This window comes from Schistocerca cancellata, chromosome 2, assembly GCF_023864275.1.
Source record: "Schistocerca cancellata isolate TAMUIC-IGC-003103 chromosome 2, iqSchCanc2.1, whole genome shotgun sequence".
Classification (NCBI taxonomy): Eukaryota; Metazoa; Arthropoda; class Insecta; order Orthoptera; family Acrididae; genus Schistocerca; species Schistocerca cancellata.
Genome location: NC_064627.1, coordinates 439,689,210 through 439,711,283, shown reverse-complemented (window position 1 = coordinate 439,711,283; position 22,074 = coordinate 439,689,210). Strand labels below are relative to the sequence as shown.

At 42.4% G+C, this 22,074-nt stretch overlaps 1 protein-coding gene across 1 annotated transcript in view; it reads left to right on the top strand.

Annotated features, from left to right (window-relative positions):
• Positions 1-22,074, top strand: part of LOC126154853 (G-protein coupled receptor GRL101-like) — a 373,478-nt gene that overhangs the window by 22,519 nt on the left and 328,885 nt on the right. Inside the window, exon 3 of the mRNA XM_049916191.1 lies at positions 16,503-16,619. Within this exon, the coding sequence (XP_049772148.1) occupies positions 16,503-16,619 (117 nt within the window). The remainder of the gene's footprint in view (positions 1-16,502; positions 16,620-22,074) is intronic.

Genomic DNA, 22,074 nt, shown 5'->3' with positions numbered 1-22,074 from the left:
TCTGTATGTGCCTCCTCTTCTTGTTTAGCTATTTTAGAAGGTACCATTAACTTTTCTGTGTGACTACTCGTTAGGTGTCTACCACTGCGAAGCCGCGAAAGCAGTTGCGACCAGTCCCGGCTCCCGCTTCTCCGGGCAACGCATTTACTCTGTTTCCGAATGGATATTCCCCGAAGAAAATCGAATGGCAGTAATCCTTCAGAATACCTGCTGCACTCTTGACAGCTGCAATTCCTGGGCGGTACATTCGACCAGTAGCAATTGGCTCTAGGCACCGGCTCCTAAGACCTGACAGATCGAACCGCAACCTCTTCAGGATGTACACTCCTGGAAATTGAAATAAGAACACCGTGAATTCATTGTCCCAGGAAGGGGAAACTTTATTGACACATTCCTGGGGTCAGATACATCACATGATCACACTGACAGAACCACAGGCACATAGACACAGGCAACAGAGCATGCACAATGTCGGCACTAGTACAGTGTATATCCACCTTTCGCAGCAATGCAGGCTGCTATTCTCCCATGGAGACGATCGTAGAGATGCTGGATGTAGTCCTGTGGAACGGCTTGCCATGCTATTTCCACCTGGCGCCTCAGTTGGACCAGCGTTCGTGCTGGACGTGCAGACCGCGTGAGACGACGCTTCATCCAGTCCCACACATGCTCAATGGGGGACAGATCCGGAGATCTTGCTGGCCAGGGTAGTTGACTTACACCTTCTAGAGCACGTTGGGTGGCACGGGAAGCAAGGCTTCATCACCTCGGACGGGAAGCAAAACGGCAATCCTTTCAGTGACATTATATCACCTCTTCTCCGATGGAGAAGATCAAAGCCGCACCCTCAGCCCATAATGTCATGGCTACGGTCTTGTGGAACTCTGAAGGCGTCATTCTGTTTGACCTCCACCCTCATTGAGCAACAATCAACTCGGAAATGTATTGTTCCACCCTGAGTAAATTCAAGACACGACTTCAGCGTGTTCGTCTCCACAAAAATGCAAACGAACTTCTCTTTGTCCAAGACAACACATGTCTTCACACAAGTCTACGCACCCGAGAGGAGCTCACAAAACTTCACTGGACTGTTGTTCGTCGTCCAACCTGCAGCCTTCGCATCTTCCGACTTCCATCTGTTTGCCTCAACGAAGAATGCACTCTATGGGAAGCGGTGAACGACAGGGAGATTATTGATGCAGCAAGACGTTGGCTCCGACATGGCCCAGTTGAATGATGCCTTGCGACAATACAGGCCGTCCAAGCAAGATGGCGTAAGGCCATCGCAATGCATGGAGATTATATTAAAAAATAGGCTTTTGCAGCCAAAATGATGGGAAATAATATGGCATATTGGAATCCTGAATAAAACCAACCTGCTTTCAGAAAAAATGTGTTGCGCTACTTCTTGAAAGCCCCAGGTAAGCCTGTCTCAAGAAAAGAAGTGATGCATTGCTTCCTGAAAGCCTCTCGTAAGCTTGTCTCTCGAATCGCACTCCAAGTTGCTTGTCATCTGACATCTGACGTGCCTAATTTCGTTGTAATATGACGACTAAGCTCGTAGAAATGACGAACGAATTTTGGTAGTGTTAACCTCCTTCGTATACAGACAACATATTGAATAAATAATCCATGCCTGAACTTGATAATCATATTCAAATATTATACAAATTGATGGTCACTAAACAAAAATTTAATCTTACTCTTAATTATTGTGATACACTTTAATGAGCTATAATAAAATGAAGTGAAGAGATTAGGGCTCGTACAGAGGCATATAGGCAGTCATTATTCCCTCGTTCTGTTTGGGAGTGGAACAGGGAGAGAAGATGCTAGTTGTGATACGAGGTACCCTCCGCCACGCACCGTATGGTGGATTGCGTAGTATGTATGTAGATGTAGATGTAAATGTCATAAGTTCCGGAACACATACTAACAATCATTGAAGGACTTAAATAGTAGGATGATGTTCCATGTGTGCTAACGACCAACAAAATTGCTTATTAGATTCAACATCCACCATAGCGAGTTGAAGAAAAAGTGTGCCGTCTCCGCTAGTTCATAGGTTCCGCCGCGAGATGTCAGTTGCTCCGCTTTTGACCCACGGAGATACATGTTATTACGCCAAACGCTGCACGCGAACTTATTCATTCATAAAATTTATGTAATCGTATGAAAGGTAGATGGATGGATTTAATTGACTTATCTCAGCAGGCATAAGTTGTTAGCTAGTTTGGATAATTTCCGGGCAGATGTGGAAGTTTTTGAAGACTTCAACTCCTTCCGAGTTTGTAGGCCTAAGAAAATGTTTACCTTTACTTTCTCAGTAGCCAGATCTGCACGCTGGAACGAAACAAGACGGCATTTTTTATCCTTCTTCAAAAACCAGTAACTATACCCTAAACACCACTTATTTATCACAGACTTCAACTCTTCAACGTTCACTCGCCACACCATAAATACACTCACAAAATAAGCACAGACGATAGCGAAACACACCTTCGGATAAAGCAAAACCGCGGGAACTTGAAAAAGGAGTCTCAAGCGACAGTGCTGCTCGTAGTTCGCAGGCACGCCACTCGTCCTATGCTACCTGTCCAACCTTGCCCATAACACCATCACTATAGCCGCTGGCGACTTTTGAAAGTGAATATCGCGTCCACTCATCGATGAAAAAATATGGAGGGTGTGATTTACGCTGTCAACTTGCTTACTGAAACTCTTCAGTTTTACTGACAGGACTATCACATAAGCCTTGGCACTGTAACTTGGTGCATTTTGTCTGTGATTATACCACCACAGGCACGATAAATGAAGCCAATAATGGACTGTAGATCGTTACTTATAAGCCTAGGTCAGCGACAGTTAGTCAGCATCTATAAACTAAGAAGGAGACTAGACGCTGTAACGGAATATAAACCTGTACTATCACTGGTTGCACAGGTCGGTTGCTACGATTCTCTTAGAATCATGACTGCGCTATGAGACGTGATAGCTTCAAGGAATTACACTACCGTTGCTTCACTGTCTGTAAGATCAGCAATTTTAAAGCTCCCAACAAGTTTCGAATCAAATTACTTACAGAACATCCTCCAACTACAATTTTGTTTTCTGTAGCAATAATAATTTAATAACGTTCATAGCGACAGACATGGGGAAATAAATAATAAATGCCTACAACTTCCTAAAGAAATTGCTCCTGCTTCTCTATTTATCATTGGTTTGCGTCCAAACGTTGACTAGTTTTTCGCTTGGTGATAATCGTGAAAAGACATACACAAGAGTTTAGATTATTGATAAGATAATACTCACAAAACGTGCACTCTTTCTGTGCCGTGCTAGGGTTTACACGTACTTACAATTTATACTCAGTTATTGACTTATTACTTGTTTCATAACATTACAAAATTTCCATTAATATGTGGGGGTGACTTAACGCAAAAGAATATGTGAACAAGTAGTACATCAAAGCATTTTCGACTAGAAACAAGTTCGATTTTTAAAATCTCTGTCCGCTGAATAGGTGATATTCACATTTTTTCACGGATTGCGACACACAAGATGTCGTAAAGTAATATATTTGTGGATGAAAATACTTCGAATGTCTGAATTTTGTTGTTTGAGATTTTTATTTTCATTGGGTATTTCGGAAGGGGAGCTCCATCGTCAAGGTATACTAGATTTACTTGAGACGTTCCGTCATGCCCATTGCTCTTAATGGAGGATACGTTTTACATAAACAGAAAAACATTAAGAGCTATTAAAAAACGAGTTACAGCACTATAAAATATCTGAATACTGCACACATTTGCTTCACTGGCTGTCGATGGCGGATTTCCTCCACGTAGTTTGAATTTCATTGCGAACTCACTGTCAACAAACTGAAGTATGGAGATACTGAAAGCAAACGTTTTATGTGGCGATATATATTGGTGTAAAGCAGTTATACTCTGTAGACATGAGACACTAGAGAAACAAGGTTGCTATTGGTGAATATAATTTTCTTTCTGCAACAAGGAATTATATAAATCATAATGAATTTACGAGTCGTAAATATAATCAGTCAGCAGACTTCTAATATATATATATATATATATATATATATATATATATATATATATATATATATATATATATATATATATATATATATAGGGTGAGTCACCTAACATTACCGCTGGATATACTTCGTAAACCACATCAGATACTGACGAATGGATTCCACAGACCGAATGTGAGGAGAGGAGCTAGTGTAATTGGTTAATATAAACCATAAAAAAATGCACGGAAGTATGTTTTTTAACACAAACCTGCGTTTTTTTAAATGGAACCCCGTTAATTTTGTTAGCACATCTGAACATATAAACAAATACGTAATCAGTGCCGTTTGTTGCATTGTAAAATGTTAATTACATCCGGAGATATTGTAACCTGACGCTTGAGTACCACTCCTCCGCTGTTCGATCGTGTGTATCGGAGAGCACCGAATTACGTAGGGATCGAAAGGGAATGGTGATGGACCTTAGGTACAGAAGAGACTGGAACAGCACATTACGTCCACATGCTAACACCTTTTTATTGGTCTTTTTCACATGTACATTACCATGAGGGGTGAGGTACACGCACACACGTGGTTTCCGTTTTCAATTACGGAGTGGAATAGAGTGTGGTTGGTTCAAATGGCTCTGAGCACTATGGGACTTAAGTTCTATAGTCATCAGTCCCCTAGAACTTAGAACTACTTAAACCTAACTAACCTAAGGACATCACACACATCCATGCCCGAGGCAGGATTCGAACCTTCGACCGTAGCGGTCGCGCGGTTCCAGACTGTAGCGCCTTTAACCGCGTGGCCACCCCGGCCGGCAATAGAGTGTGTCCCGACATGTCAGGCCAATAGACGTTCAATGTGGTGGCCATCATTTGCTGCACACAATTGCAATCTCTGGCGTAATGAATGTCGTACACGCCGCAGTACATCTGGTGTAATGTCGCCGCAGGCTGCCACAGTACGTTGCTTCATATCCTCTGGGGTTGTAGGCACATCACGGTACACATTCTCCTTTAACGTACCCCACAGAAAGAAGGCCATAGGTGTAAGATCAGGAGAACGGGCTGGCCAATTTATGCGTCCTCCACGTCCTATGAAACGCCCGTCGAACATCCTGTCAAGGGTCAGCCTAGTGTTAATTGCGGAATGTGCAGGTGCACCATCATGCTGATACTACATACGTCGACGCGTTTCCAGTGGGACATTTTCGAGCAACGTTGGCAGATCATTCTTTAGAAACGCGATGTATGTTGCAGCTGTTTGGGCCCCTGCAATGAAGTGAGGACCAATGAGGTGGTCGCCAATGATTCCGCACCATACATTTACAGTCCACGGTCTCTGTCGCTCTACCTGTCTGAGCCAGCGAGGATTGTCTACGGACCAGTAATGCATGTTCCGTAGATTCACTGCCCCGTGGTTTGTGAAACCCGCTTCATCGGTAAACAGGTAGAACTGCAACGCATTCTCTGTTAATGCCCATTGACAGAATTGCACTCGATGATTAAAGTCATCACCATGTAATTGCTGATGTAGCGACACATGAAACGGGTGAAAGCGGTGACGATGCAGTATGCGCATGACAGTACTTTGACTCAGTCAACCGGCTCTCGCAATGTCCCGTGTACTCATGTGTGGGTTCATGGCAACAGCAGCTAACACACCAACTGCACCCGCTTCTCCTGTGACGGACCCGTTTGCGTGCTACGACTATACCTGTTGCATACAGTTGGCGGTACATGTTTTGCAATGTGCGGCACGTTGGATGCTCTCTGTCTGGGTACCGTTCTGCATACACCCTGCAGGCTTCAGCTGCATTTCGCCGACACTCGCCGTAGATGAGTATCATCTCCGCCTTTTCAGAGTTCGAATACACCATGGTCACAGTTCCTACAACACTACACTATCACAGACGTCTGGTAACACGGTGCACTACAGTTGGTCTGCGTGCGGAGACGAATGCAGAATGCCGGCCGCGGTGGCCGAGCGGTTCTAGGCGCTTCAGTCCGGAACCGCGCGACTGCTACGGTCGTAGGTTCGAATCCTGCCTCAGGCATGGATGTGTGTGATGTCCTTAGGTTAGTTAGGTTTAAGTAGTTCTAAGTTCTAGGGGACTGAAGACCTCAGATGTTAAGTCCCATAGTGCTCAGAGCCATTTGAACGAATGCAGAATATCAATAGCAGCAAGCGCTACATTCGGACACTGCGACAGCTAGACCAAAGCACAACAGTGCACTACAGCCACACTCGTAAACACTGTCGTCATCGTAAACATGTCCCAGCAGATGCTGCTCGCCGACCGTGGCCCGTGCTTGTTACAACACGCAACTGAACGTCGGAGGTTTCAAGCGTCAACTTTAGGTTACAATATCCCCGGATGTAATTAACATTTTACAATGCAACAAACGGCACTGATTACGTATTTGTTTATATGTTCAGATGTGCTAACAAAACTAATGTGGTTCCATTTAAAAAAAAAACGTAGGTTCGTGTTAAAAAACATACTTGCGTGCATTTTTCTATGGTTTGTATGAAACAGTTACACTAGCCCCTCTCCTCACGTTCGGTCTGTGGAATCGGTTCGTCAGTACTTGATGTGGTTTACAAAATATATACAGCGGTAACGTTAGGTGACTCAACCTGTATATATATATATCGGTTCGTCAGTATTTCATGTGGTTTACGAAATACATCCAGCGGTAACGTTAGGTGACTCACCCTGTATATATATATATATATATATATATATATATATATATATATATATATATATATGAAGATAAAGAAATGTGTAATAAATTGTATTGCTGAAAAGATATGGATTTTGTAAGCCACGATTTTGCATGATTTAAAATACTACGCAATAGTTGGGTATACTTTGTGATTTTTAACTCTGTATGTGGAAGGATATGGATGCAACTTTCTTGTGAACATACATGTATCATACCGTGATATTCTGCGTTCGAAGCAGTCGCCCATGCCGTAATACACTTTCATATAGTCACACCTTAATTGTAGCATGTGTACATTCATGACTGAGGATGGTATTGGTAGAAATAAAAAAGAGTATAGAAGAGTCGAAAAAAAGAAAGAGAAGCAATATTTTGCTTACAAATCTGCTGTGGATCAATCAGATACCTTTTAACTCGTGCAGTACTGTCACTTTTCTCATCTTCTCCTCTACTTTTTACTTTTCCGTATGTCGAAGGTCGTCAGTTAAGGTATAACTGAAATCTGCGTTAAGCATCATTATTGTTGCGTTCTTTGTATCGAAAAATTTTCCTTCGTTCTGGTAGGCAATTAACATATTCAGCAAACCAAATGCTCAATGTTTCGGCTACCTTCACAAGACTGTCAGGAGCTATACTGTCGAACTGTATCTGATTCGTTAAAATGATGTAGAGGTAAGACGCCGGACAACGCCTACGACAACAGCCTTATGTTTCCACAAATGAAAACCCTGTACCTTCCAAGGACCAGGTGTAAAGAGAGATCACTGTGTATGACTTTTTAAAGCTGCCGCAATGCCAACAAGGAAACCGAAAGACTCTCGTTTCGATTGTGTCTTGAAAATGTCAGGGTTACGTTGCTGGGTTGCTTTGAATTATACATTCAACACTACGGATGGAGCGCAAAATACGCTTTATGTGATATTTATTCGCATTAAGCTTCAGGCCTTTGACACACAGTTCAGATCATTATTTAACTCAGAGTTAGAGGAAAAGATATTATTGGTTGGAAGGCGGAATGTACGAGACGTTATTAATATATCAGTAAAGAAACTATGAGCGACCCCAATGAAATTCTGACACAACATATTTTCAGGTACGACGTACTGCTGTCATTGTCTAATTTAATTGTCTGATTAACAAGTATTTATCCTGACATCTCACTTCAGTCGTGCAGTTACTACAAGACGCTGATATTTACGCATATGTAATATATTCCTCTTACACTACTGGCCATTAAAATTGATACGCCATGAAGAAATACAGATGATAAACGGGTATTCATTGAACAAATATATTATACTAGAACTGACATGTGATTACATTTTCAAGCAATTTGGGTGCATAGATCCTGAGAAATCAGTACCCAGAACAACCACCTCTTGCCGTAATAACGACCTTGATACGCCTGGGCATTGAGTCAAACAGAGCTTAGATGGCGTGTACAGATACAGCTGCCCATGCAGCTACAACACGATACCACCGTCCATCAAAAGTAGTGACTGGCGTATTGTGACGAGCCAGTTGCTCGGCCACCATTGACCAGACGTTTTCAGTTGGTGAGAGAGCTGGAGAATGTGCTGGCCAGAGCAGCAGTCGAACATTTTCTGCATCCAGAAACGCCCGTACAGGACCTGCAACATGCGGTCGTGCATTATCCTGCTGAAATGTAGGGTTACGCAGGGATCGAATTAAGGGTAGAGCCACGGGTCATAACGCATCTGAAATGTAACGTCCACTGTTCAAAGTGCCGTCAATGCGAACAAGAGGTGACAGAGACGTGACCAACGGCACCCCATACCATCACGCCGGGTGATACGCCAGTATGGCGATGACGAATACACTCTTCCAATGTGCGTTCACCGCCACGTCGCTAAACACGGATGCGACCATCATGATGCTGTAAACAGAACCTGGATTCATCCGAAAAAATGGCTTTTTGCCATTCGTGCACCCAGGTTCGTCGTTGAGTACACCATCACAGGCGCTCCTGTCTGTGATGCAGCGTCAAGGGTAACCGCAGCCATGGTCTCCGAGCTGATAGCCCATGCTGCTGCAAACGTCCTCTAACTGTTCGTGCAGGTTGTTGTTGTCTTGCAAACGTCCCCATCGGTTGACTCATGGATCGAGACGTGGCTGCACGATCCGTTACAGCCACGTGGATAAGATGCCTGTCATCTCGACTGCTAGTGATATGAGACCGTTGGGATTCAGCACAGCGTTCCGTATTACCCTCTTGAACCCACCGATTCCGTATTCTGCTAACAGTTATTGGATCTAGACCAACGCGAGTAGCAATGTCGCGATACGATAAACCGCAATTGCGATAGGCTACAATCCGACCTTTATGAAAGTCGGAAACGTGATGGTACGCATTTCTTCTCCTTACACATTTCACCAGGCAACGCCGGTTAACTGCTTTTTGTATATGAGAAATCGGTTGGTAACTTTCCTCACCGGTGCCAACCTTGTGTGAATGCTCTGAAATGCTAATCATTTGCACATCAAGCATCTTCTTCCTGTCGGTTAAATTTGGCGTCTGTAGCACGTCATCTTCGTGGTGTAGCAATTTTAATGGCCAGTAGTGTAATACCAAGCTGTAAAATCAAGGACTATGTCATTATATTAAATACGCTGCAATAATAACGATTTGTAAATTCCGTCAACACGAAAATTCAACTCATGCTTTTAGTGACATCTACGAAATCTGAACGACCTTCAATACCTACAATTGAGAACAATTGATGCTGGGAAAGGGATGTATTAAGCTTCCTTCGGCGATAATCATAAAATGAAAACTGCAAACATATCAGTAACAGAGATACAGGTTCGGTACCTTAAATTTTATCGCTTGAAGGTTTTCATAACTGCTTTGCTGATAGTATCAACAAACACGAGCTTTTCAAGGAATGAATATGTGTTTTAATGGACTGCCGACGAGGAAGGCAGTCTCTCACGGAAGATGCCGTAAATTGCCCGCATCCATTTCAAAGAAACTTTGTCATCTGCCTCGGTAGGCACAGAGAAATCAAGAAAAATCTAAATGGCAGCGGCCAGAAAAGGATTAAACCCCCCACCCCCCACTTATGTAATCGGTGTGCATGAACCGCTGCGCAGCCTCGCTCGATACACGTGTATATAGAACCAGTAAGAGGGGCATAGAATTAATCTGCGACGAATTAAAAAGCGATGTTCACTGTGCCTCTCCGACTATCAAATTGAGCAATTATTTCTGAAGAGGAATGCGGCCGATTTCGCTTCCCCCGGCTGAAAAAGGGTGATTTTGTATTAACTAACTGCGCGCATTTTATTTTATCTTGTTCCACAATATCCGGCAATCAATGAAAATTCAGGCTTCTGACTAACGTTTAATCTTCTGTTTGTTCACCGTTTGACGTAATTCCGCTGTCAACTACAGGCCAGGATTTCTTTTCATTCGTACTGGATGCACAGCCGCAAACTAATTTGCGTTGTCAGTTTTTTCCAACTAATCCCTAACTGTTTGGACAATATACCGTTCCTGTTAAAGAATGACGATTTGAATGTAATTACTACTCTAATCCCAGTTTTCTCTGCTGGCCGTCAGTAGTCAACGTGCTATTAGCCGTGCTGTTTTACGCCCTAAACAAGCAATGACCACCAGCAGTGAATAATAAACGTCAGTTCGTATGAAGATAGGCCATTAACTTATGGTTGATTAACGCAGATACTCCTGAGCTTTTCATTTCTGTTACGTTCACAAAAGTGTGTCTACTTGATACTTTGTAAGGCTATTATTTTCATAATAATGGAAATACATTACTGAAATGAAGAAATTCAGAGAACTTCAACAATAACTTCCCTCTTTCATTGTAAGGAAAGATTAAGATACCTCAATTTTTCAACTTTCTTCAAAGGTCTCTCTCTAACCATACAGACATCTACACAGAGATTGTTAACGGGTTTATTATGTATAGACTGGATGCCACATCTTTTGCTTAACTGCGTGACAAGATATGAGTCTGAGCTGCTAAATGTGAAGTGTCATGATAGAAATATTTTAAAAAGATGTGTGTGTGTGGGTAGAGAGAGAGAGAGAGAGAGAGAGAGAGAGATAGAGAGAGAGAGAGAGAGAGAGAGAAAGAGAAAGAGAGAGAGAGAAAGGGAGAGAGAGAAGATGCTATTCATCACTCAAATAGATAATTAGCAGATTTTTATATCATCATGAGTTTAATTAAGTTATAAAAGAACAAAAATATGCATTCTATACAGATCCATCATGAATCAGTCGCAGTTATTGAAAAAAATCGTGCAAATTAAAAGGCAAACCGTCTTATTTTAGTATTTGTTCATCTATAAAGACTCTGCGATTGAGTTTCATACAAATGTTTAATTGATCTAGACAAAAAAAAATGCTTGTAGATCATGAACCACTTGTTACCGGCAGTGCCAGCATAGTTGCTTCAGATAATAGTCCTTTTTCTCTAGATCGGCTAAGAATTGTTTTAAGATATATTAAATGGAGAAACGAATGAATCAAAAGTGTTCCTGGTGTCGTAACCACCTTTTGGCGACACGGTGCTGCCTCCTATGGCAAAAATAAACTTCAGTTGATGGAAATGCTTAACATAGCGAGTTGAATAGTAGGCCTTATAGTAAGGTTAAAATACGGCGGCAATTCGGTAAGTAAGTTTCGATCAGTCGGGAAATGGGAACCACTGTGCAATTCAAAAATGTTTTATTTGAAACAGTTAGCTAAATCTTCCATCTATTTCTCTACATAGCCACCGCTCAGACTTAAACATTTGTTCTACCAACTTTCCAATGCCCTCGGCATAGAAGGCAGCCGCCTGTTCTTTCCACCTAATCTCTACGCGAGTCAGTGTCAAAGTGTTGTCTTTATAGCCAGCGGTTAATGTGAGCAGAAGCGAAACTCAGTGGGAACCAATTACTGGCTGTATCGTTGGTAATCAAACACTTCCCATCGAAAACGTTGCAGGAGCATCTTCATTGCCCCTGCAGACTGCGGGCGAGAATTGTCATGAAGAATGAAATGCATGACAGTCACGTTATGTGGGCTGAATAGCTTCAGGCGAAATCTCTCACCAGACCCTCACACTTGGCGGGAGACTCTCTTTTCTAGGCATCTTTGCGTGCTCACTGTGTGCTCAAAACTGAAAAGAGCGACGTGACGCGATCCACGGGCATGCTAGAGACACTGCCTAACACTCCTGTGCAAAGTTTCATCGGATTTTCAGTGTCGTTTTGATTTCGCTATAGATCGGACCTTATTTTCCGCCTAGTCCTCGTAATATAAAATCACCAAATAAGGAAGGAACTGTATTAATTAATAATGTAATTACATATAGAATTTATGGTTGTTTCTGTTTAACACTGTTGATGACAATGACAGCAAACGAATTGAAGTTAAGGAGTAGTTATTTTAATAAATTAAAAGTGGTTTTCAACTATGACGTCTCGATGTGACTGCAGACGCTATGTTTATCTTCAGTTCTGGCTTATGACAGTGAGATTCTGAGTTTTAATACGAATGCATTTTAAAATCTAGGAGGAACAAGAATTTAAGAAAATTTATCGAGGAACAGACTCGAGTGAAAGATCGTGATAATGAAGATGTAATGTAAGCTAGTGGGATATTGACCACGAAAACACACTGTCCAGTCACAGTAATGTGGCCATCTGCCAAAAGCCTCAGTAACCACATTTTACAAAGTGAGGCCGACAGGAAGAGAGTGAATTGTCTCTGCAAGGTACCTACAGGGATGTGAAGCCATGCCTACTCCATTGCCGTGGCCAGCTGCACCAGGTTTCTCGGCAGAGGATCCATGGCGCGTACATCCTGATCGAGGGGGTCCAGTAGATTTTCAGTTGAGTTTAAATCAGGGGAGTTTGATGGTTAAGGGAGTATAGACGAAAATAATCCCACCTGCTACCAGGTCTTTTTCCAAAGCTGTTTCACAGAGGAAGACTGCACTGTAGTTCCTTCTCTAGATTGTCGCACAGATGACAAAATGGTAGATATCGAAATAGACGACAGAGAGATAAAGAAACAATTAAAAACGCTCAAAAGAGGAAAGGCCGCTGGACATGATGGGATACCAGCGCCATTTTACACTGAGTTCGCGAAGGAACTTGCCACCTTTCTTGCAGCGGTGTACCGTAGGTCTCTAGAAGAGCGTAGCGTTCCAAAGGATTGGAAACGGGCCCAGGTCATTGCCGTTTTCAAGCAGGGACGTCGGACAGATGTGCAGAACTATAGACCTGTATCTCTGACGTCGATCCGTAGCAGAATTTTGGAACACGTATTATGTTCGAGTATAATGACTTTTCTGGAGACTAGAAATCTACTCTGTAGGAATCAGCATGAGTTTAGAAAAACACGATCGTGTGCAACCCAGCTCGCGCTATTCGTCCACGAGGCTCATAGGGCATAGACACGGGCTCCCAGGTAGATGCCGTGTTTCTTGACTTTCGCAAGGCGTTCGATTCAGTTCCCCATAGTCGTTTAATGAACAAAGTAAGAGAATATGGACTATCAGAGCAATTGTGTGACTGGATTGAAGAGTTACTAGATAACAGAAAGCAACATGTCATCCTCAATGGAGAGAAACTTCCGAAGTAAGAGTGATTTCAGGTGTGCCGCAGAGGAGTGTCGTAGGAACGTTGCTATTCACAATATACATAAATTACCTTGTGGATAACATCGGAATTTCACTGAGGCTTTTTGTGGATGATGCTGTGGTATATCGAGAGGTTGTAACAATGGAAAATTGTACTGAAATGCAGGAGGATGTGCAGCGAATTGACGCATGGTGCAGGGAATGGCAATTGAATCTCAATGTAGACAAGAAAGAACCTTTATCATTTAGCTACAATATAGCAGGTCAGCAACTGGAAGCAGTTAATTCCATAAATTATGTGGGAGTAGGCATTAGGAGTGATTTAAAATGGAATGATCAAATAACGTTGATTGTCGGTAAAGCAGATGCCAGACAGATTCATTGGAAGAATCTTAAGGAAATGCAATCCGAAAACAAAGGAAGTTGGTTAAGTACAACTGTTCACCCACTACTTGAATATTGCTCACCAGTGTGGGATCCGTACCAGACAGGGTTGATAGAAGAGATAGAGGAGATCCAACGGAGAGCAGCGCGCTTCGTTACAGGATCATTTAGTAATCGCGAAAGCGTTACGGAGATGATAGATGAACTCCAGTGGAAGACTCTGCAGGAGAGTCGCTCAGTAGCTCGGTACGGGCTTTTGTTGAAGTTTCGAGAACATACCTTCACCTAGGAGTCAAGCAGTATATTGCTCCCTCCTACATATATCTCGCGAAGAGACCATGAGGATAAAATCAGAGAGATTAGAGCCCACACAGAGGCATACCGACAATCTTTCTTTCCACGGACACTACGCGACTGGAATTGAAGGGAGAACCGATAGAGGTACACAAAGTACCCTCGACCACACACCGTCAGGTAGCTTGCAGAATATGGATGTAGATGTAGGTGTCTGCTTTCAGACGTTTCACGCTGTACAAGCCAATGGTCATCTGTTCTAGGGAGCATAAAACGTGATTCATCTGAAAAGGGCACATTCAGTGGAATTCCACTTGGGTAATGGGTTGCAAGTTCCATCTTCGTCACCAATGACCAGAATTCAGCATGGGTGCATGAACCAGGCGCCTGCTACAGAGACCTATACGAAGGAACGTTGCCTGAACGGTAGTTGAGGAGTCGCTCTTTGTAGCCCTTTGGTTCATATGGCCGTCAGTTGCTCTACAGCTGCACTTATTTTCGATCGTACACATCTCCACAGCCGTTGTTGACCGCTGTAATCTTAGACCCTTGGTGCACCACAGTTGCGTCGGCACCAATTCTGGATGGCGCTATTTTTCCATGCACGATATGCTTTAACCACAGCGGCACGCGGACTGTTTACATACTCAGCCGTTTCAGAAATGCTTCCACCATTTGCCCGAAAGCAATTGAAGATGCTCTTTTGGACGTCAGATAAATCGCTCCGACTTCCCATTACCCATAAAGGCTGCGCTGTTTTCCACATCCTTCCCGACACTCTACATATACCATCCACTGCTAGTGACCTACACTTCGCTGAAGCCGCTGCTATCAGTGGAGTTGCCCCACTTGGGGCCCGTATCGTCATTAGAATGATTTACCATTCGTCTCCGTTCCTCTTGTATAGTTTCCTTGCCGTGCCACGTGCCCGCAATGCCATCAGACTGCATTCAGTGTCACTGTGGACAGTCGTCATAATGTGTTTATCACCAGTGTATCTATCTCTTTAATTGTAGTATCAGTTCAGTGGTGTTTTTAGCCAGATTGTTATAAGCATTAGTAATTTGATTGGCATGAATAAGTGGGTAACAGAAAATTCTAGTAGTAACTGTATCGTAGGCGTCTCTTATACAATAGAAAGCCCTGACCTGCATGGATAGCACACTATCGAGTCCTCCTGAAGATGTAACCAGACAAGTAGCGACCTATCGGCTAGCACAATTGTGTGGAGATTAACAAGTCAGTTACTAGTTAACGATGAATTTTTCGAGTATTCTGATCAAGCCATGGATATATCAACATAATATGACTAACTACTTTTTCTTTCTATATACATCTAATTATTTTACGCCCTATTAGCACGACAAAGTTATTACTATTTATTTCAGTTAGTACTTCTGCTTACTTACATATTATTTGGTGTAGAGCGCTATCTTTTTCTTAATAGATATCTTTCGTATTTTCCTAGACACTTTCCAATAAATGTTAAACACCATACTTTTGTGCGTGCAGCTTTAGTAAGGGGAGTAATAACGTTACAGAGCTCTACTGTCCACTGTAATAATTCAGGGGACCTATTATGTAGTTATGTTGGTCATCAATACAGGACAATTTTATACAGGTCGTCTTCAAAACAATACATTTAGTTACTTATGTTAGTTTGCTTCCTTAGATTGTGACATCACAGTTTCCACAAACAGTACAGTATTTTAGTCGATTTAATGTGTAGTGGTCATATTCCGAAAAGAATCTGTTCTCTAGCCGGAAATACGAATAAGTAGTTCAACTTAAGCTCATTCGATCGTAGGGTCACCATGACGCACATACAGACATATTTTGACAAACAGCCCTACTCATTCCTTAGGTCCCACCGGCAGATAAGATCGCTAACATCTTCTGAGTGTACAACAGTCAATGCTATCAACATCTCGCACAGAAAAATCGACTTCTCAAACACAGGACGTTACAATTCACCACGTAGCAATCTTTACCTTAGTTTCCTCTCTTCAATCGGTATCCGTCTTATTCCCTTCTATCTTCTGCTGTTACTTCTACACTTCTTTCTTCCTTCTTCTATTTCTCTTTCCTTTTGTTATCTTCAGTTCCTTCTCGTTTATCCCGTCTTACTTTGGTTCTGCTTATTGTTTCTGCGTTCTTACTCTGTTTCTTTATGCAAACTTTTTCCATTATATCATTTATCTTTTCTTTCTGTTTCCCTCATCCTTTTGTACGTACATTTATATTGCCTATTTAACTCTGATTATAATAAATATTGAAACAATTTACTCTTTTGAGGGTTTTGATACATCTTGTGACGCTTTTAGAGTGTGCCATTGTCATCAGTTCAATATGACATTGCATGCCCGTGAAGTTTGTTTCTAATTTATGTTAAATTACTGTTTAATTTTTCGAACATTTTTATTTCAGAGTCCTTCGTGTGTCCTGTGACGCATTTCAAGTGTGCCAATCACTACTGCGTCCCAGAGGACGCCGTGTGCAACTTTGAGGACGACTGTGGTGATGGGTCCGACGAACAAAATTGCTGTGAGTAAAGTATTTCCTGCATTTGTACAGAAGTAGACCGTTAATGAATTAGAACTGCAGCCTTGAAGGTATCGAACTACGGGAGTTTGGCTTACGTTTTTATTTGGAAAACTGTGTTTCTCTTTGAGACTGATTCCTTATATCAAACGTATATCTTATCTCAACCGGGGTAAATATATGTTAATCAAGATGTCGACTCTTCAGAGTCTTTATACTTGTTTTTCCTACGTCTCATAGATTTTCTTAGAATCGCCATAGATAAACGCCGGGTGTCATTAAGTTATTTAATGCAGGTTAATAAACCTTTTTATGTGGATAACTGTTACACTATTATTATTATTTTTGTGATCATAGCTCCACCAAATCTCAATTTCATTCAGTCCCATGGTATGCCGCTTCGAAGGGCACGACCTGTAGAAACGAGTTAAAAATTTTTTTTAAGGTATCTGCGCTGAATCTTTCTGATTGTGTAGACTAAAATCTCAATTTATGATGACACGTTTAGTAGCGCTATCTACATAAATACTCTTGAAGCAGGCTAACTAAGTAGTACGCGAACTTTCATTCCTCGAAGTGTTCCTATTCTACCAAAAAGTCCAGTACAGAAAAATAATTATCTGCACGCTTCAGTATGCTCCGTAATCTCTCTAATCCTGTTTCTATGATACTTTCGAGGGATAGACTGTGGACTCGATAGTAGCGTTTACAGTTTGTCTCATACATTGTTGTTCTCAAACATATGGATGGTTTTGACGAAATGAACACCGTGTTTCCTCATCCAATTTCCATGGGAAGTCCTTAAACATGTGCATGAAGCTCTCATTCCGACTGAATTGACCGTTAACGAGTCAACCAGCGCCTTTTCATAGGCTACTTTAATCTGAGATTGCACTATCTAAGCTTTTCTAGAATTCTCTAAATAAATCTTAGTCTTACATTCATCCGTCGTACTACTGATTTTGCTTGTTCATCCTACTTCACACAAATTTTTGTGTCTTATATATGATAGGAGAAATTATTTAGTTAAGGACCAACCACGTAGCCTTTCATAGATACAATTTCTGAATATCAGTTTTAACCGTATAATAATTGGATAACAGCAAATGTAAAACAAGAGTAAAAGAACGCAGTCGAAATAAATCACGCGACGCTGATGGATGTAGGTTAGGAGCTGATATGCTAAAAGTAGCAGACGAGAGTCACTCTTTGGGCAGCAAAACAAGTGATGATAGCCTAGGTACGGATAATGAAAGTAAAAATCAGACTGTCAGTAGAAAGAAAAGCATTTTTGAGAAAGAGACAATTATTAAAATCGAATATACATCTAAAAGTCATTTCAGGAAGTATTGACCTGAAGTGTAGCAGTGTTCATAAGTGAAACGTGGAAAATTAGCAGTAAAGATGGGAAGCGAATAGTAAAATTTGAAATATGGTGCTGCATATGAAGGCTGAAAAATAGTTGGGTGGTTTAGGTAACTAATGAAGAGGTACCGAATCTAATTGGGGGGAAACGAAATATACGTCACTAAAAGTAGTGGGACTACAGATTGAAATTATGAGAGCTAGCTTTTTCTGTCTTCCTACCATGCGCAAGAAATGTAATATTAAGTGTCCAGCGAATTAAATGTATATCGTTGCTGTTGTACCAATGAGTTGATACGTCACTTTGTGGATAACTGGTCACGATGTGTTTCTATCCAACAGCACCGCTCATATACCTGTTTTATTCAAAGTAAAATGCTATTTTCTCCCTTCATTCCTTTGAGCTATATTGCAATATGAAATATTTGTCGTACTGCTGTTTTCACATTGACGAACTATGTGACTTTTTTAATGTTTCTAGTTTTTGTTACAAGTGAAACACTTCGTTACTTAAATATTCAATAACTTATAAGTCTTACTGGTGAGACACTTTGCCTTGGAGATGAGATCGGATTAATTCCCATTCCTCGGACCAAGGGGGATCGTTATGGAGGAAGGGCAGATTTGGCGACCAGCAAGTTAAAATAGGACTACTTCACAAGTTACCCTCCCAGGAAAATTTTTGACGTAATATCTAGGTACGTCGCGTCAAAAGCTGGAACAGAACATGTAATTCATAGTAAAATTGGAATTTTATTTCAGGTAAAACTACGCACGCTTTTCTGGTCCATACCAATTTCATGTTATTTCTGTGAGCTGGTGTTATGTACCAGCTTTGCTCGAACATATGGAGTTACGGTGAAGTCAGATACAATTCATCTGAATAAAGCCGCACTGGAAGTCAATGGGAGTCGGGCGGTTAACTCATTTCCTCTGCAACGTATCGGAATTAAAGTGTAAATACGAGGCAAAAACTCTGTTCGGGGTTATGTAATGAATGTCTTTACATTTCTCGAGATGTTCAAACATGAACTATTTTGGAGGACAAGCTTTTCGAAGGGGAGATGGATATCGGATAATTGCCGTAGAGGATGATAGTAGGATAAGAGTGATTCGTAGGAATTTCGTTCATAATACCAACACCAGCGTGGCTAGTATCATATCAGTATATAGTGGCATTAGTCTCAGTTCGAACAGCGCCAGTATGACCATAACGCTTCGCATTCCCAGGCAATATTAGCCACAGTTATTTGTATGTTGTGACTGATACTAATCTTGACTCACGGACGGTTTCATCTGTGGCTGCTCTGGACATCATCCGCGTCCGTAGCTGCGTCGTCAGCACGCCTGGCTGCCATGCGGACGAGTCGGGTTCAATTTACGGTACTGTCAGGGATTTTCTCTTGGTGGCAGGGCTGGTATGAGTTGTACTCAGCCTCTTAACGCCAACTGAGGAGCTACTAGTCCGATTAGTAGCGGTTCCAAGGTAAAAAAATTAATATTACAGCGACTGGGAGACCCGTGTGTTGACCACGTCAATATAGCATCCAATTAATCGTTAATATGCTGACATATTCCATCACTGTCCGCCCCTGGTAGCTGAGTGGTCAGCACTACGGAATTTCATACCTAAATGTCCTGGTTCGATTCCCGGCTTTGTCGGAGATTTTCTCCGCTCAGGGACTGGGTGTTGTGTTGTCCTTATCATCATCATTTAATCCCCATCGACACGAAAGTCGCCGTAGTGGCGACATGTCGAAAGTCTTGTACCCGGCGACCGGTCTACCCGACGGGAGGCCCTAACCACACGGCATTTCCATTTCCATTCCATCACTTTCATACACATATTCCTGTGCAAGTACGATAGGAACTATAGTGTCTGGTAATGTTTCCGTGTTAACATTGTAAATATTAGTGGACAACAATTCGCAATCCAACGTGCTGTAAAATTCAGTCAAACACATTGACAAATACTGCTAACCAAAGCAAGTGAAGGGGAACAGGTGCAGGCTGTATTAAATATTTAGCGCTTAGCCTATATCACTTTGGCCTCAGCTTTCTCATATACGAGTGGCTTTCAATTAGTAATACAACTGACTTTTTTCTAGGCCAATTTCTGTTAAAAATGCGGAATTTGTTGTGGGATATCGTCGAATATTCCCAAATGGTTCAAATGGCTCTGAGCACTATGGGACTCAACATCTGAGGTCATAAGTCCCCTAGAACTTAGAACTATTTAAACCTAACTAACCTAAGGACATCACACACACCCATGCCCGAGGCAGGATTCGAACCTGCGACCGTAGCAGTCCCGCGGTTCCGGACTGCAGCGCCAGAACCGCTAGACCACCGCGGTCGGCCGAATATTCCCCCTTCAGCTCTTAGGGTTTTATGAAGTTCCGTTATGTGGCAATGCTATACGTAGCCATCAAAATGTCGTCTGTAACGAAGGTAAGTTCTAAGCAGAGAGCTGTCATTGAGATCCCTTTGGCAGAAAACTAGAGAATAGTAGATATTCATAGGAGCTTGAAGAATGTATACGGATACCTGGCAGTGAACAAACGCGTGGTGAGTCGTTGGCCGAGGCGACTTTGAAATTTGCAACAAGGCCTCGCAAACTAGTCCGATCCTCCGCTTGCCGGCCGGCTGCACACAGCTGTGACTCCTGCAATGTTGGAACTTGCGGACACACTCATTCGGGCTGATCGACGGATCACAATCAAACACCTCGCTGCTCAATTCTCCGCACCCGAGAGGAACTCGCCAAACTTCATTGTACTGTTCTTCCTCATCCATCCTACAGCACCTTTCGATATCCATCTGTTTTGCCCAATGAAAGATACACTCCGTGGGAAACTGTATGTGGATGATGGGGAAGTTACTGATGCAACGTCGACTTATTACAATGGTACCAAGCGGGCATATGGGCCCTCCCCTCCCAGTAGGGTGGCATAAGGCCCTCGGATTGAACGGAGATTACGTTGAAAAATAGGGTTTTGTAGCCAAACAGTGGGAATAATATGGTGTATTGGAATCCGGAACAAAACCAATCTGCTTTCAGAAAAGAAGTGTTGCATTACTTATTGAACGCTACTCGTAATTAAACGTAATTTCTTAGGCAGCGAGCGTTCCTGGTTTTCACCGTCACAGGGTCGGCAGCGAGAGTATCCGAAGTCAGGGAATGGGGTCAACAGCAAGTACTGCGCTGCTTAGTCATGTTTGGTTGTTCTGTGAATAAGAAAATTAAACATTCAATTGCAATAAAATCCTTTTTGGGAATTAGACCACGTCATTGCGAAACCGCACAACAGCTCAAATGCAGACTTTTTACCGGCTTTGCAGCGATTCTCTTCAGGGCGAGTGACTCACTTTATTAAAATTGCCACTGCTCGTGGCAGACTTCGAACTTACGTTAAATTACAGTTTGACGATCTTGTAAGAGTCAAATACCTCAAAACATGTGAAATGTCCCACTAAATACATTTTTAAAAACATGAATATACGGGGCAAATTAAGTAAGACCTGAAGAAATTTTAAATGAAATTGTGGACGAAAAACGTGCACAGTAAGTCCTTAACATTGGAGGGTGCTCGCTTGTCGAATGCGCGAAATGATAAGCATTAGTAAGTAAGTTGGGAGTTAATAGCCGCAGAGGAAGGAAACACCCTGGTAATTCAGACTGCAGGAACGCTAGTAGTAGCTGATAAGACAAGAGGGCAATATTGCCACAGGATACAATCAACGTAAGGACACATCAAACCAGTAAACGGATTATGGTAATGAGAAAGACAAGGAACAGGTCATCTCCTGGGACGTGGGTGACGAGCGGGGCTGTCGGCAGGGCGCTCCCGCGTGTGGGCGGGTGTGGCCACGGGGCTGACATAGGGGAACAGTTCCACATACGGCTGCCGCCGCCGCCGCCGCCCTCACCCCGCGAGAGGCAATCTCTTACGCGACACCCGGCCCTCAGCGCCCCTTACACCTGCAGTAAATGCGCATTTCCCCATTCTGCCGTCCAATTTATAGCCCCGGGAGAAGCGAGGAAAAAAATACATGAAGCCTTATATCTCTCATTTTTCCTCGTACCACAAGT